This window comes from Nilaparvata lugens, chromosome 4, assembly GCF_014356525.2.
Source record: "Nilaparvata lugens isolate BPH chromosome 4, ASM1435652v1, whole genome shotgun sequence".
NCBI lineage: Eukaryota > Metazoa > Arthropoda > Insecta > Hemiptera > Delphacidae > Nilaparvata > Nilaparvata lugens.
The window spans coordinates 61,308,257-61,323,621 of NC_052507.1; the positions used below are offsets into that span (position 1 = coordinate 61,308,257).

The 15,365-nt window shown below is 38.6% G+C and overlaps 3 protein-coding genes across 3 annotated transcripts; all 3 read right to left on the minus strand.

The window, feature by feature from the left end:
- Positions 1–1,500: 1,500 nt before the first annotated feature.
- On the minus strand, positions 1,501–2,505 carry LOC111052802. Its single transcript, XM_022339588.2, has one exon. It carries the CDS (start codon positions 2,503–2,505, stop codon positions 1,501–1,503), a length of 1,005 nt encoding a protein of 334 aa, XP_022195280.2.
- A 2,860-nt stretch (positions 2,506–5,365) lies between these two features.
- On the minus strand, positions 5,366–6,310 carry LOC120351085. Its single transcript, XM_039427050.1, has one exon. It carries the CDS (start codon positions 6,308–6,310, stop codon positions 5,366–5,368), a length of 945 nt encoding a protein of 314 aa, XP_039282984.1.
- A 522-nt stretch (positions 6,311–6,832) lies between these two features.
- Positions 6,833–8,719, minus strand: LOC120351086. Its single transcript, XM_039427051.1, has one exon. It carries the CDS (start codon positions 8,717–8,719, stop codon positions 6,833–6,835), a length of 1,887 nt encoding a protein of 628 aa, XP_039282985.1.
- Between the last annotated feature and the right edge of the window lie 6,646 nt (positions 8,720–15,365).

The following is a 15,365-nucleotide window of genomic DNA, read 5'->3' on the forward strand; positions in this document are numbered from 1 at the left end:
GAAGCCTACACGAGGTTGTAATTTTTGACAAAGTTTATCAAAGCAATATGCAAGCAATCGATGAATAATTCAATCACAATTGAAGAATAGAATAAATGAATTAATTTGCAGAAGTAATTCACACTTTAAAAACGTTCTGTAGATCAAATAAGTAGCAATGAATGCTCACATGAGGTTGCAATTCTTGACAAAGTTTATCAAAGTTTAACAGAGTAACTGAGTGAAGAACTCGATGAATAATTGAATCACACTTGAAGAATAGAACAAACGAATTAATTTGAAGAATAATTCACACTTTAAAAACGTTCTGTAGGTCCGATGAATTCAGATGAAAAGTTTAGACCGGGCGCAGGATGCACGCCCGACGACCTCCATTGAAAGACAAACAGCAAAAGGCAAAAGGTGGTAGCAACAAAAAGGGAAGGCGGAAATGTAGCCATGTACGAAAACGTTTGGAAACGTATGGTGAAAAAGTAGCAAATAACTAGAAAGTAAGATGCCTAAAGACAAGATTAAATTCCAAAAAATCGAATAGTATAAATATTAAAATTGCAACGGCAAATAATCCGACGAAAAAGTATGAATAAAAGTATAGAAAACCAGCTTGACTGAAGCAGTGTCGAAGAACCGACTGTGACGTCACTGGTCAGCGCAGACGCACAAAAGACACAGCGTGCAGACAGACAGACATGATGACGACATGATGTCTACGTAGTAGCGGAACGAAAAACAAGTGGAACCGTTCCAATAAATGCTTTGTCAGATTTTACAATGTCTCCAAAGGGATACTTGAATGCAGAGCACTTTTGTAAAGCAAAAATGGATCTTAATCTGTCAATCATAATTTTAAAAATTAATTCGGAAAAATCTGCATTTTAGTTTTGAAAAAGTTACGTTTAGTTATTTTATATAGGGAAGGTGCTGTACCTAGGGACAGTTTCTAGTTTTTATTTTTTTAAATAAAACCTTTTATAAATTTCAACCAACTTTGAATGTCTATATTCAAAAGGAATCCTTCTGTATAGCGTTAAAAATTATAAAGACTTTAACTTGTCTGGGAAATGTTTAAAAAAATTATTTAAAAAAATTTTTAGTTTTATGTCTTTTGCACTAACATCAAAAATGTCTGAGCTCTTGGCTTTGAACTTATCAGAGTCTAGGCATTTCACTAAATAGGTTGCAGAAAATGTTTCGTTGTCTAGCCTTTCAGTTATGTTAGCAATGAAATGCTTTGTGTTTTTTTTCCTTCAAGTTCTACCAGAACATAATCTCCATTTTTTAACTCTTCAAGATTGAGGTTCTTTTCAAGTTCTTTTGCTTCAGGATAATCTTCATCAGACAACTCAAACATATCATCAGGGTTTTCATTCTTTTCATCATCAAAATTTGGCAAATCTTCATCACTTGAGTCTTTTCCCTTCTTAAACATCTTTTTTAAGTTTGAACGTACCTTGTTTATTTTCTCTCTTTGTAGCTTATTCATTTTCTCTCTTTTTAGCCTCAAGACATTCTCTGCATGTGATCCGTTATTTTTTTCAATCCCTTTCTTTGTTTCCCCTCCATCTTTATCTTTTTCATATTTTCAATTTCGTCTTTTTCTGGGGTGTCCGTCATGATTTTAGATTTTCCCTTAGGCCTACATTTGGTATTGCCTTGACTTTTGCAAGCCTCTGCCTTTGGGAAAGGCCTTAACATTTCTGGGGTAATAATATGGCTGGGAGTTGAAGCTGGCACTTTGGGGGATGTCGATGGATCTTCCTGTTGCACATCAGATGAGGTCGATGGTTGCACATCAGATGAGGTCGATGGTTGCACATCAGATGAGGTCGATGGTTGCTGTGATTCTGATGGCAGGTCTACCTGACGGTCCTGAAGACAAGGGCTAGAGGTAGGAGCAGGACGATCTGTCACATTAGCTGGCAGAAACTCGTGGTCTTTAAAAATATCTTGATCTAGAGGGAAAATGCCAGTAACTTTAAATCCCTCAATTATGTTGGACGGTGTAAAAGCTTTGCTGTAGACTTTTCCAGCGATTTCAGCTACATCGTAGATTGTTAGTGGTTTCCCTTGGTTGCCAGGTGAAGTCATCCAGTCAGTAATAGCCTTATGGTAATACGTTTTAAACGGACCAAAGACTGTGCAGTCTAGAGGTTGCATTTTGTGAGAGGTGTGGGGATAGAAAGTGACCATATGCACTCCAACTTTCTTAGCTAGAGTGATTGCTCTCACAGAAACGTGGCTCTCATGGTTGTCTAGCAGCAAAATTACTGGGCTCTCAATGGTTGGCTTGGTGTGCTTCACAAAATGTTCAAAATATTGGTTAAAAATGTTCTCATTGGACCAACCTGATGGTGCTGCTGCTCCAATTGAGCCTGGTGGTGCTCCTTTTAGCATGTTACTTTTAAAGTGAACGCGGGGAAACACAAACAGGGGAGGAACGGTGTTCCCTAGAGCATTCACCGCTGCTATCATGCTTACATTAGTACCGCGCTCTGCAGATGTCATACCTCCAATAGCTTTCACACCTTTAGGGGCTAATACCTTAGGTGGGTTCTGAACAGTTGACACGCCTGTTTCATCTAAGTTGTAAATTCTTTCTGGGCCAAATTGGCTGCGGCCAAGGACTTCAATATAGTTTGCAAAAATAGACCAACATTGTGTTTGTTGAAAGAGGTAGCCCTGGATAGGCTAGTTTCCTCAGGTTTACGTAATGACAATTCAGAGGAATGCTGTTGCCTAAAGAGTCTTGTCCACCCCTCTCCAGCTAATTTATCTTCATCTCATTTTGTGGGGTATTTAACTTTATTTTCTTTTGCAAACTCATAAGCAAGTCTGCATAGATCAAGAATGGTGAGGCCATAATGCATGTAAGCAGCTTGCTTCATATATTCCACCAGCATAGTTTCCTGAGCTTCAGTAAACACCTTTTTCACATCGTAATTTGGAGCATATTCATAGGACGATGCGCCTGAAGCTTTGAATGCAGAAACATGTCTTGCTAGCGCTGACTTGGAGATTCCGTACTTGTCAGCAGCCCCACGAACAGAATAATGGTTCTCCACAACATCTTTTACAGCAGAGATGAAGGCTGCATTACTTGGCTGCTCTCTTTTCTTTTTTTCTTTGCTCCGTGGCATTTTTAAGAGACCCTGGTTTCTGGAAAAAAAAAGTTTGTTACATGATGTACCTATAGGGACACCAGCCTTTGGTGTCCCTAGGTACATCATAATAACTGTCCCCAGGTACATCAGGGTGCATATCTCTTTTACTTATGAAAAAGAACCATTTTAGGTTAGGATTTTGTCAGATATAATAATGTCTAAAAGAAGCTCTTAAAATATACTATTAAGTGTGTACTTACTTTGATTGATGAAAATACGTGGTCAGCAGTAAAAAAATCCTTCAACTGAGGAGAAAAATTTACTTTTAAGAGCAAAAAGTAAAAATATTAAAATAACTTCTAAACAGAGTGGTTTAGGCTGACTGGATTGGAGGGAAAGAAAGAACACAAAAAATGCAGTGTTGCCACTATAGGAAATCAAATTTACCCATTTTATAAAAAGAAATACTACTACTGTCCCTAGGTACATCTGTCCCTAGGTACAACACCTTCCCTACGGTAAAGTTTAAGTACAAAAAATTATAGTGATAAAGTGAAGAATATTATGACAGATCTTACATGCAACACTAGGTACCTAGTTACTAGAAAGATAGGAAAAAATGGAAGGCCACAGTTCACTCTAAAGCCGCGTTTACACCAAAGTTATTAAAAAAAATGATATAACTCAATCCATATAGATATATATCAGATTGAACGAAACTTAACAAATACATATGATCATCATGTGTAATGATAAGTTATGTTCAATCTAATAGAATCTATAAGGATTAAGTTATTAACATTTTTTGTTAATAGCTATTGGTGTGAACCCACCTTAAGGGTACAGTAGCCTACCTAGTTTTTAATCTATACCTACCAGAGAAAACTACTACCATAATGTAGTTATAATGCTGTATTCTGTGTCCATACCCTCAAGTTCATGTTGCACGATTCTTGCAAAAATTATGAAATTATAATGATGAAAAGGTGTAATATTTTAAATACTCTAACCTACATGAAACAGTAGGTACTAAAAATATATAAGATCATAATATAGTTCACTTTTGGGAGGTTTCGGTGTCCCGGGGATAACATATTCATATCTCGCTCATTGGTTTCAGTGTTGCATCCTGCTCAGGGTCAGAATTCTTATCTCGCATTATAAATATTTATCTTCAGCATCACTAAGGGTTGTTAGAGCCAATGAGGTGGGCTTCTAAACACGTTACTTAGTAGCTCAGAAAATAAAATTGTTACCATTAAAGGCATCTTGTTCGGGTATGGCGGGTTCACAGTGATGCTGAAGATAAATATTTATAATGCAAGATAAGAATTCTGACCCTGAGCAGGATGCAACACTGAAACCAATGAGCGAGATATGAATATGTTATCCCCGGGACACGTGTGTAAGAGCGGTCTCCTCGTTCTGGTAGGCGGTAACACGTTCAGATAATCAGGATTCACTTGCACTGGCGATGATGAATACATGGGCCCATGTCGCAGCGAAGAGATTACACAAAGAAGATCCAAATCTAGATATTTAGCGGAGTACTCTAACAATAACTTTTCCTAACTAGTCGCGGTAGTAGTTTAAATTCAAACAAGCGAAGCAGTAATACATTTATGACTTCTTTAAAAAGAGAAAACAACCGTGTAGTGTCAGGGCAGCAAGCTTCCTCAAGAAGGCGATTACAAGCGGAAGTGAACTGGGAAGCAAAGGCAGGGGAAGCCAGAGGGAGAACAGTGCCATCTACATATAGAACTAGGCGATCTCAGAGCGGCTGATGGCAGTGGCAAGCTAGATGGCCGTGGGTGAGCATGGTCGATTCAAATGGCTGGCCCATACATACTCCCCCCCAAAAACGAACAGTTTTTAAATCGGGTGAAGCAGCAACAAACACTGTACATTGCAGCAGGGCGGGCGGCAATAACTAGATGGCGATGGGTCTGCGGTCTTGAATACAGTGAGCGGAGAAGTCCAGAGTAATGTGGTGTGAACATGGGAGTGTGACGTGAAGACAAGCGGGGCGGCACAGCACAAGTTGCGGAATGTGCAAAGACATGAACTGCGGTGCGGTCATAGAAGTGGAGCTGAGCATCAACAGAGGTGTGGTCATCAAAACAGCTAAGTGGAGCAAAGCAGCAAACAGCGGTGCGGTCATCAGGATGTTGTGACAAAGTAGATAACACAAGGTGGTGACAACGAAGTGACGCAGACAGTCACAGGTTATGTGGGTAAAACCAAACTGAAATTGTTAGATTGTTCTAAATGAGGCGGTGGATTATACTTAGGTCTCTGACAATATTACCAGAGGCGCATTTGATTGTCGCTATTCTGACAAGTCCATCTTTGCCAGGGTGCAGCGCTACAATTCTGCCTAGCGGCCAGCTTAGCGGCGAGGTGTTGATTGATTTGACTACAACCAAATCATCAATCTGTAAGTTTCTTTCAGTGACCTTCCATTTTGTGCGGTTCATTAGTGTGCATGGATATTCTTTTGACCATTGGCTCCAGAAGAATTGCGTCATTTGGTTACAATGTCTCCAATGGCAAGTTGATAGTATTTCTTTAGTCTCTATTGGTTGTGGTGGTGCGGTCAGGGGTCCACCTACTAGGAAATGGCCAGGTGTTAGAACAGAAGTGGCTTCTGCGGGCTGTGAAGACAGTTCAGTTAGCGGTTGGCTGTTCAAAATGCTTTCTGTGTGGGTGAATATTGTGTCAAATTCTTCATATGTGAGAGCCTTGTCTCCAATACAGTGATACAACAGCGTTTTAGCGGATTTGACGGCAGCTTCCCACAGGCCTCCATGGTGGGGTGCATAAGGAGGGATGAATTTCCAATTTATGCCATAGTTGGACAGAAAACAAGTGACATCAGAGGGTAGTGATTCGAAAAGCTTGGCCAATTCATGCATTTTTCCAGCGGCGGATACATAAGTTTTGGCATTGTCAGAGCATAGTGTATGAGGTGTACCTCGTCGGGCAATGAATCTTTGTAGTGTGGCGATAAAGTGGTTAACCGACATAGAAGACAGAAATTCGAAATGAGTAGCTTTTGTGGCAAAACACACAAATATGCACAAATATCCTTTTGTAGTTTGCGCACGTTTTAGCAGAGATGTCTTGCAGACGAAAGGTCCAGCAAAGTCCAAGCCAGTCACATTGAATGGTTTGTTGATGGTGACCCATTTGGCAGGTAGCGGGGCCATGCGTTGTTGCAAATTTGAGCGGCGAAATCGGTTGCAGATGATGCATTGGTGTATGACACAACGTACCTGATTACGAGCTGATAATATCCAATATTGTTGGCATACTGCAGATTGGGTGGTGCGAGGACCAGCATGACAGCTCATGAGATGCTGTTGTCTATTAATGAGAGTAGAAACATGTTCATTTTTTGGTAACAATAACAGATTTTTAGTTTCACTGGAAATAGGCGCATTCTCCAGATGACCAGATAGGCGAATCAAATTCTCATGATCAATATAAGGCTGCAGAGTCAATAAATGTTTGGGGCATTTTCCCAAGTTTAACTCATTTATTTCCTTCTGAAATTTGATCTTTTGCACGACTTGTATAATGAGCCTTCTAGCAATCTCCATTTCAGAGGCAACAACATCAATAGCAGCAGGGTGTGGTTCACAATCACAAAATTTTTGAATTAATTTGTTACTATAGCCATGGCAGGCGATCTTGATTCTGTTAATGAAGCGTAGTATATACACAAAAATTCAGCATAATTTTCCAAATTTGGATACACATTCACAAGCAGCATATAGCGGGTTTGCTAGCGGTTCATCTTGGGTAGTTGCAAGAATATACAGCGGGTTTGACTTCATCTCAGGTATTGTTTCACTGACAATGTGATTAGACACAGGAAAATCAACAGCAAGGCATTGAAATGCGGCAGAAGCATGCCACCAAGTATGACAGGAAACGAGTTCAGTTGGCAGTAGTCCACGAGAAGCAATATCAGCACAGTTGTTAAGCGAGGACACATGATTGAATAGTTCGGGTTTCACTAATTGAGTGATTTGCTGTACACGATTAGCAACAAAAATCTGCAGTTTGTAAGTAGGCGTATTGATCCAGTCCAAGGCGGTTCTGGAATCAGTGTAGAGACGAATTTCCAGCAGGTTGTATTCTGATAGAGTTGGTAAAATGACAGATACAAGTTGTGCTAACAAGAGACAGCCTTTCAATTCCAATCGAGGGATTGTCAGGGTTTTGAGGGGCGCAACATGACTCTTGGCGGCAATAAGACAACAATCAATAAAGCGGTTTTCAACTTCTTCATGAAGGTACAAGCAGGCGGCATATCCTTTCTCTGAAGCATCGGCAAATCCCAACAGTCTAATTGAGGAATGGGAACAAGCTAACAGTCTTGGTATGTGAATCTGGTGTAATTGGTTGATAGCGGTAACCAAGGATTTCCAATGAGTTAATAGTGGTGCAGGAATTTCATCATCCCATCCAAGGCGTTCAGACCACAGAGTGCGCATGAATAACTTAAACAGTAGAATAAGCGGTGATAGCCATCCCAGTGGGTCATAAATTCGTGCAAGGAAAGCGAGTATTGTTCTTTTTGTGCTTTTCTCAGAAAAGGCAGAGATGAAATATCGGAAATCATCGGCAAGCAGACTATACACAATGCCAAGGACTTTGGTGATTGCAGTATCATCAAACAGGCATTCCTGATTGCTCAAATATTCGGGCGACATATGCTCAATCAATTCAGGTGTGTTGGAATTCCATTTCCTCAATTCAAAGGAGGCGAGTGACAATAACTCATTGAGTTCTTTGATAAGTGAATGTGCGGTATTCAGGTCATTGCTTCTGCCAAGTATGTCGTTGACATACGTTTGCGACTTCAGTACTTGACTGGCAAGTGGGAAAGCTTCACCTTTGTCCTCCACTAATTGTTGCAGAGTACGCTGAGCAAGATACACGCTAGAAGATACTCCATAAGTCACTGTTAACAGTTCAAATTCTTGAATTTTTTCTTGGTGGGTGGGTTTCCAAAATATATGTTGATGCTGGCGGTCTTCAGGTCTCAGCAAGATTTGTCTGTACATTTGTTTGCAGTCTGCAAGGATGACAAAGCGGTATGAACGAAAGCGGGTTAATACTTGGACTATATTTGTTTGGAGTTTGGGTCCAGGCAGCAACACATCATTAAGTGAGAGCCCATTGGCATCTTTGCTAGATGCGTTGAAAACAACTCGAATTTTTTGAGTGTTATCATTTTTCTTGAATATTGCATGATGTGGGATGATGTAATCTACAGCGGAATCAGCGATTTTCAAGTGGCCTAAGTCACAATACTCATGCATGAAGTTAGAGTATTTGGTTTCAAGTTCATCAGATTGACTCAGTTTTTTCAGTAGTCCTAACTGATTGCAGTATGCCTTGCTGCGGTTATTGCCCAGAGCAGGAGAGCCAGGTTTGAAAGGCAGTGCCACAACATACCTTCCTTCAGAGGTGCGATAAGTAGTGGATTGGTACAGTTTCTCACACAACTCATCTTCGGGCAATGACTCTTTTTGAGCGGGGATGGCCTCTTCAGTTTCCCTAAATTTGTTCATGACAGTGTTGAGCTGTGCTTCCTGTGCAAACATAGTGCAAATGAGCTGCATTTCATTGAGCGGTGCGGGCGAGTCCTCAATATTCAATCTACCACTTAAAACATAACCAAAGATTGTGGCAAAGGCGGCAGGGTTACCAGGAATAATGGAATTGTCTGCAGATATAAAGATGTTGGAGTATAAATCGGCACCAATCAGTAGGTCGATTTCAGCAGGCTCATAAAAAATTAGAATCAGCGAGGTCCAGATGCGCAAATGAATTCTTTAGTGTGGGGTGAAGCGGAAAGACAGGAAGATTACCAGCAATTTGATCTAATACAAGAGCTTTGGTAGAAAGAGCAATATCAAATTGAGGTTTGGACAATATTCTTAACTGCACAATACCTTTGACAGATGTCCTTTTTTCAGAGATTCCATTCAGTTGGATTTGAGCAGGCACAACAACTAAACCCATTGCGGTGGCGGCTTGGGTGGTGATAATGGAGCATATGGAACCAGAGTCCAACACAGCACACAACAAGAAGGGTTGATTGTATTGGTTCAAGACTGTAACGACAGCGGTTCCAAGTAAAGTGGAAGCATGTACGGTCTTCACCTGAGTGCAGCCACTAAAAGTGTGTGGTATAGAAGATACAGAACTGTTTGTTACATATTGTGCACTGGAGGCAGGGCTTGAACTTACGGGTGGAGATGCACAACTGTTGACTGGCGGCGAACTAGGAGGCAGATTAGAGCTGATAGCCAGGTTTGGTGCGCTGCTAGAATGTACATGATAAGAGCTTACTGGCAGTTGCGGTGGGGCAGCAGCAAAAGTCGACACAGGTAGCGGGCTGAAACCAGGAGGAGGTGCATGGTATGCGGGCGTCCATATTGATTTGGTGCTTTGTGCGGCTCAACAAACTGATGTTCAGAGCGTTGTTCTTTAAAAAGTAATGATTGAAGATTATTAGCGTTATTGCACAGAAGCGTATGACGATGATTAGAGCGGCAATTCTTGCAGCAAATCATTGAGTTGCAATTTGCTTTCAGACCCTAGGCAAACAAAGCACCTTTTGTGTTGCTTTACAATTTGATTGCGTTTGGATACTGATTCTCTTTTGAAAATGTCACATCTATACAATTGATGTCCTTCTGAACAAAGAACACAAATGCCACCACTGATTGGATACCCAGTTTTAGTTGAAGAGAAGGGCTGCTTTCTCTGTTGATAATTACTTGTGCTAGATTCAGCTTTAACAGAAACGGGATCTACATATTCAATGCTGGCCCCAATTACTTGGTCATATTTGTGGGTTAGTGCGGTCACTTCCAGAGATTTTTCTTGACTAGCCACAAAACTGAATAAACGGTCAAAAGTGGGAACTTGATCATCTGGTATGGAGTCTTCAAATTTGGTGTGGACAGAAAGCAGTAATTTGCGAATGCACATAATGGTAATCAAAAAATCAGCTTGGTTCAGGTTCATGTTAAATAGCAATCGTTTGGCTGAGTTGAGCTTGATAGAAAATTTTTTCAAAGTTTCAGCCAGAGTAGTAGAAGGAACAAAGGTATCGAATTTATTATATAAACTATATGCTTGATACCGGATATTGTTGTATCGTTTGTGCAAGCTGTCATAGGCAGCTTTGTAACATTCAGCGGTGTTGGCTTAATTTTGAACCAAGGTCAAAGCGTCACCACTTAAATATGAAGTTAGAAGATGGTATTCGGCCTCACTGGAATAGTCAGTCTTTACTGGTGTGAACAGCAGCATCAAAAACATTTTTGAAAACATTCCATTCATGAGGTTCACCTGAAAATGTAGGTATCTGCAACTGAGGTTTCACAAAATTATTAATTGACAGTTCATTAGCGGTAACAGCAGGTTTAGGAACGGTATCATCAGCTTGATACTATCAAATCTGGTTTGGAATTGGATTTGCAGTTCAGCAAACTCCAAGATAACTTCCTCAGATAGTGACTCTTTATCCATTTCCTCATATTCACTCATTAATTTATCAAATTTTTTATCCAGACCAAAATAAAATTCACTACAAGTCATAGGTACTTGTTCATTGTAGCTAGAGAAGATATTGATTGGTGTAACCTTCTTAGCTTATTCAATAATGGAAAATTCGACGCCATGGTTGTTATGAATAATCATACAGAAATAGAAAAATAGGTTACCAGATTGAAATTTACAATCGAAAAAGTTCAGATTAGCGGTCAGAAAAGTTTAAGTTAATGGCTGAAAAAGTTCATATTTAAAGAAATAGTTCAAGATCAATGTTCAAAATCAATAGTTTGTAGATCAATATTTACAATTAATGAAAGATAGGCGGTAATTCACTACGTTTAGCGGTAAGAAAACACACCGTTAGCAGTAAAAGTTTGTAGCTGACTGTTAGGCACTGAAGTTCAAAACCAAAACAAAACTTTTTAGGTTATGTCGAACCAGGTGTAAAAGTTCGATAGTTAACAGCTCGATAGTCGATATCATAAGTCACTAATCAATGTTTTCAGATTTCAATACAAGATGGCGGTCGGAAGCGTCCAAATAGAAAATTTACAATTTTCCAAGAAAAGTCACAAAGAAAATCTCAGAATAAATTGAAATGAGTGTTTTCACTGTCTGTAGGTCGCTTTTCCTCCAATATGCGGCCACAGTGGACCAGATTTTGTGTTAAAGCCAATGAGGTGGGCTTCTAAACACGTTACTTAGTAGCTCAGAAAATAAAATTGTTACCTTTAAAGGCGTCTCGTTCAGGTATGGCAGGTTCACAGTGGACTGTAAGAGCGGTCTCCTTGTTCTGGTAGGCGGTAACACGTTCAGATAATCAGGATTCACTTGCACTGGTGATGATGAATACATGGGCCCATGTTGCAGCGAAGAGATTACACAAAGAAGATCCAAATCTGGATATTTAGCGGAGTACTCTAACAATAACTTTTCCTAACTAGTCGCGGTAGTAGTTTAAATTCAAACAAGGGAAGCGGTAATACATTTATGACTTCTTTAAAAAGAGAAAACAACCGTGTATTGTCAGGGCAGCAAGCTTCCTCAAGAAGGCGATTACAAGCGGAAGTGAACTGGGAAGCAAAGGCAGGGGAGGCCAGAGGGAGAACAGTGCCATCTACATATAGAACTAGGCGATCTCAGAGCGGCTGATGGCAGTGGCAAGCTAGATGGCCGTGGGTGAGCGTGGTCGATTCAAATGGCTGGCCCATACAAGGGTCATTGAAATCAAGATCTTGTAATTCAATTTGTAAATTCCTCAAAGTCTTAGGCTCCCTGGGATCCAAAGTCACGACTCACAAGAACTAGAAACTAGAAGGTGAAGGTGATACTGTTTTTAAATAATATCATAATCATATGGTATCAATGGTGACAGCTGACAGGGTCACTGAAAGGGTGAGAGCAGTGGATGATGTATAATTGTTGCTTCCAAAAAGTTCATTATTTTACCACAAGATCGCATCCTGCGTCTTTTACTTATTTCTAAATCACTGATTTCCATTTAAATAATAAGTAAAAAGTTATATTGATTTAATTTGAGTTAAAAATTTTTTGATCAAATGCTAGTGCAATTCATTTCCAGCAAATTCTACTCATCCACGTGAATGTGAATTTCAGAAATTAGTGGCAAGCGGTCCAGCTCTTGCTAGATTCTGTAAGACACAAGGATGTAAGTTGACGTTGAATAAGAATGATGATCATGTAGTAAACAGAAGCCAGCAGCAGTTATGACATAACTGGATTAGACACTAAATTTATAGCACTGATAGAAAACGTGGATTGGAGTGACATATTTTTATGTCCTACCGTTTCACAAGCTGTAGAGAAATTTATTTACAAAATTAAATGTTGTATTGATCAATCTTATAGTACACAAAAAAATAATAAAAAACTTTTAAAACCATGGATGAATGTAGAGCTAAAACATGAAATTGATAAGAAGAATAGATTGTATAAATTGTATAGGCAACAGCCAGAAAATACTAATCTTAAGCGTGAATTTAACATACAAAGAAATATCTTAATAAACAAAATAAGATTTAAAAAACAGGCATATTACTCTGCTGAACTTGAAAAGAATATGACTAACAGCAAAAAACAATGGGCAACAATTAAAGACTTGACTGGTGAGAAGAAGATTAATAAATCTATAACACTCAGCGATGAAGCAGGGTCCCTAATAACATGTGATAATGAAGTAGCACGAATGTTTAATGATCACTTTTGCACTATAGCTGATGGTTTAAGAGAACAAATTATGTGTGATAATAATCAAATAAATAATGCATTCAAGAAGTATGAGAAAAATTTCCAAAGCAATAGAATAATTAATTCGATCTTTTTCTACCCGACGACTGAAGTGGAGGTCTTGAACATCATATCAGAACTCCAAAATAATAAATCACCAGGATACGACAATATAACACCATCACTAATAAAATCTATAGCACACTATATCATTGATATCCTAGTATTTATATTTAACCTAAGTTTAAGTACGGGTGAATTTCCTGCGGAGTTTAAAAAAGCTGTAGTTATTCCCTTATTTAAAAAAAATAACAGAATGCAGGCTACAAATTATAGACCAATTTCGTTGTTGTCAGTATTTTCTAAAATACTCGAGAAAATTGTTAAGAGCCGGGTCACGAATTTCCTGGAACAGCACAACTTCTTTAGCAAAAACCAATATGGCTTTCAGAGCAGGCTTAATGCAGGTTCAGCAATCATGAAACTGATGTCAGGGGTATATGATAGTATCAACAAAAGAAAGTCATGTGCTGCATTGTTTGTTGACGTCATGAAAGCCTATGATATGGTTGACCATGATATTTTATTAGATAATATATATCGAGCAGGAATAAGAGGCATTGCACACAAATGGTTCAGATCCTACCTCACTGGTAGACTGCAGCAAACTAAGGTTAATAGCAGTGTAGTCAGTGATTTTAGTGAATTGAAAATTGGAATACCACAGGGATCAGTGTTATCGGGTTTACTTTTTTTAATCTATGTGAATAACTTATGTAATGGTACTTTCAAGGGAAACTTGGTTGCATTTGCTGACGACACTGCACTCCTTTATAAATCAAATTCATTAGCTGAACCACAGGAAGACATGAAGAAAGACGTCAATGCACTTAGATGGTGGTTCACTCGGAATATGATGGTAATGAGTCCTAAAACAAAATTTATCATATTCAAACTAAGAAAAGATGTCCAATCTCCCTCCCCACTCAAGTACCATAACATCAAATGCTCCTTACTTGCTGACTGCGATTGCATGGACCTTGAACAAGTCAAGAGCATGAAGTACCTGGGTGTGTGGGTGGATAATAGAATCAGTTGGCATGAACACACAAGATATGTCAAGAAAAAATTGTTGAAATATGTAAGGATATTTTATCTTCTTAGGACTGTTTGTAATGCGGAGCTGATGAGAAGGATCTACTTCGCTCTCATTAACTCGAATTTTGAGTATGGCCTGGAAGTTTGGGGGGGAGCATATAAGGCAGCTTTACAACCAATAATTATCCTACAGAAATCATTCATAAGAATTATGTCTTATAGAAGTAGATATGATCACTCTGCACCGGCTTTCAAAGAACTCAAAATAATGCCAATCAGAAACTTGTATATCTATAAAACACTAAAGCTTTTTTTCGATCGGAGTGGAGAAATGCGGTTGATTAATACGCGCAGGGTTGGGAGGAATCAGCTAGATGTGCAAGTCCCTAAACCAAACCTATCTATTTTTAAAAAATTCTTCTCTTACCTGGCACCAACATTTTTTAACAAGCTCCCTGTTAATATAAGAGGATGTAGGCAAAAGACATCCTTCTGTAGTTTATTGCACAAACACCTGATTCACGAAGATGTATCAAAGTATTATGACAACATTGTGTAGTAGAGCTGCAGGGTACATTATGACTGCACTAATCAAAAATTAAAAGGTACAAAATTGTTATAATCTACTCTAACAATAATGTTTTTCTAATGGCTGTTAAGCATAAAAAATCTATTGAACTTGTAATACTATTATGTAATCTATTGTGCAATGTTATTAGTTTCCTTTTTGTAATGTTCAACTGATGCTGAAGTTTTCTTTCTTATTTTTTTCTTTGCGTTTGTCGTTTCAGTTTTTTAACTTCTTTCCTTTGTTCTTTTGTTTTTGTATTGTTCAATTATTGTAACAACTTTTTTATCTGTCCAAACAGGTTCAGTAACCTTTGGGTTTATTTTCCAGTGTAAAGATCTTTTGTATTTTTCTTTTCAGGGTATGTTAGCTATTTCAAGCGATTTTTTGTAATCAGAAGTTAATGCATGCTCTGAAAGATGTGTAAGTTATGTTAAAAATGGAAATAAAAAAAAAATTTGATTTGAAATTTGATTTGATTTGACACTGGATTATTTTTGCAGATCAGGATGCAGCGTTGCCTAATTTTGCGCTTGCACCAAAATCCTGATCCCTAATGGTATAAATCTATAAATTTATTTTGATCAGCAATTTATAAAGAGTTAGTGTTAGTGATATCACAGAATACAAATATAGCATTAATAAGAATATACATCTACTAGTATAAAATATTACATAGTGAGGTCCACGTTGTAATGACAGTTGTGGATAAAGATAGGAGAATAGCAATGCTGATTCTCTGCATTAATTAATTATATTTCAACACTGTC

Coding starts and splice junctions, on each gene's coding strand:
- LOC111052802 (XM_022339588.2), bottom strand. CDS start 2,505: ATGACATCTGCAGAGCGCGGTACTAATGTAAGCATGATAGCAGCGGTG.
- LOC120351085 (XM_039427050.1), bottom strand. CDS start 6,310: ATGGCCCCGCTACCTGCCAAATGGGTCACCATCAACAAACCATTCAAT.
- LOC120351086 (XM_039427051.1), bottom strand. CDS start 8,719: ATGTTTGCACAGGAAGCACAGCTCAACACTGTCATGAACAAATTTAGG.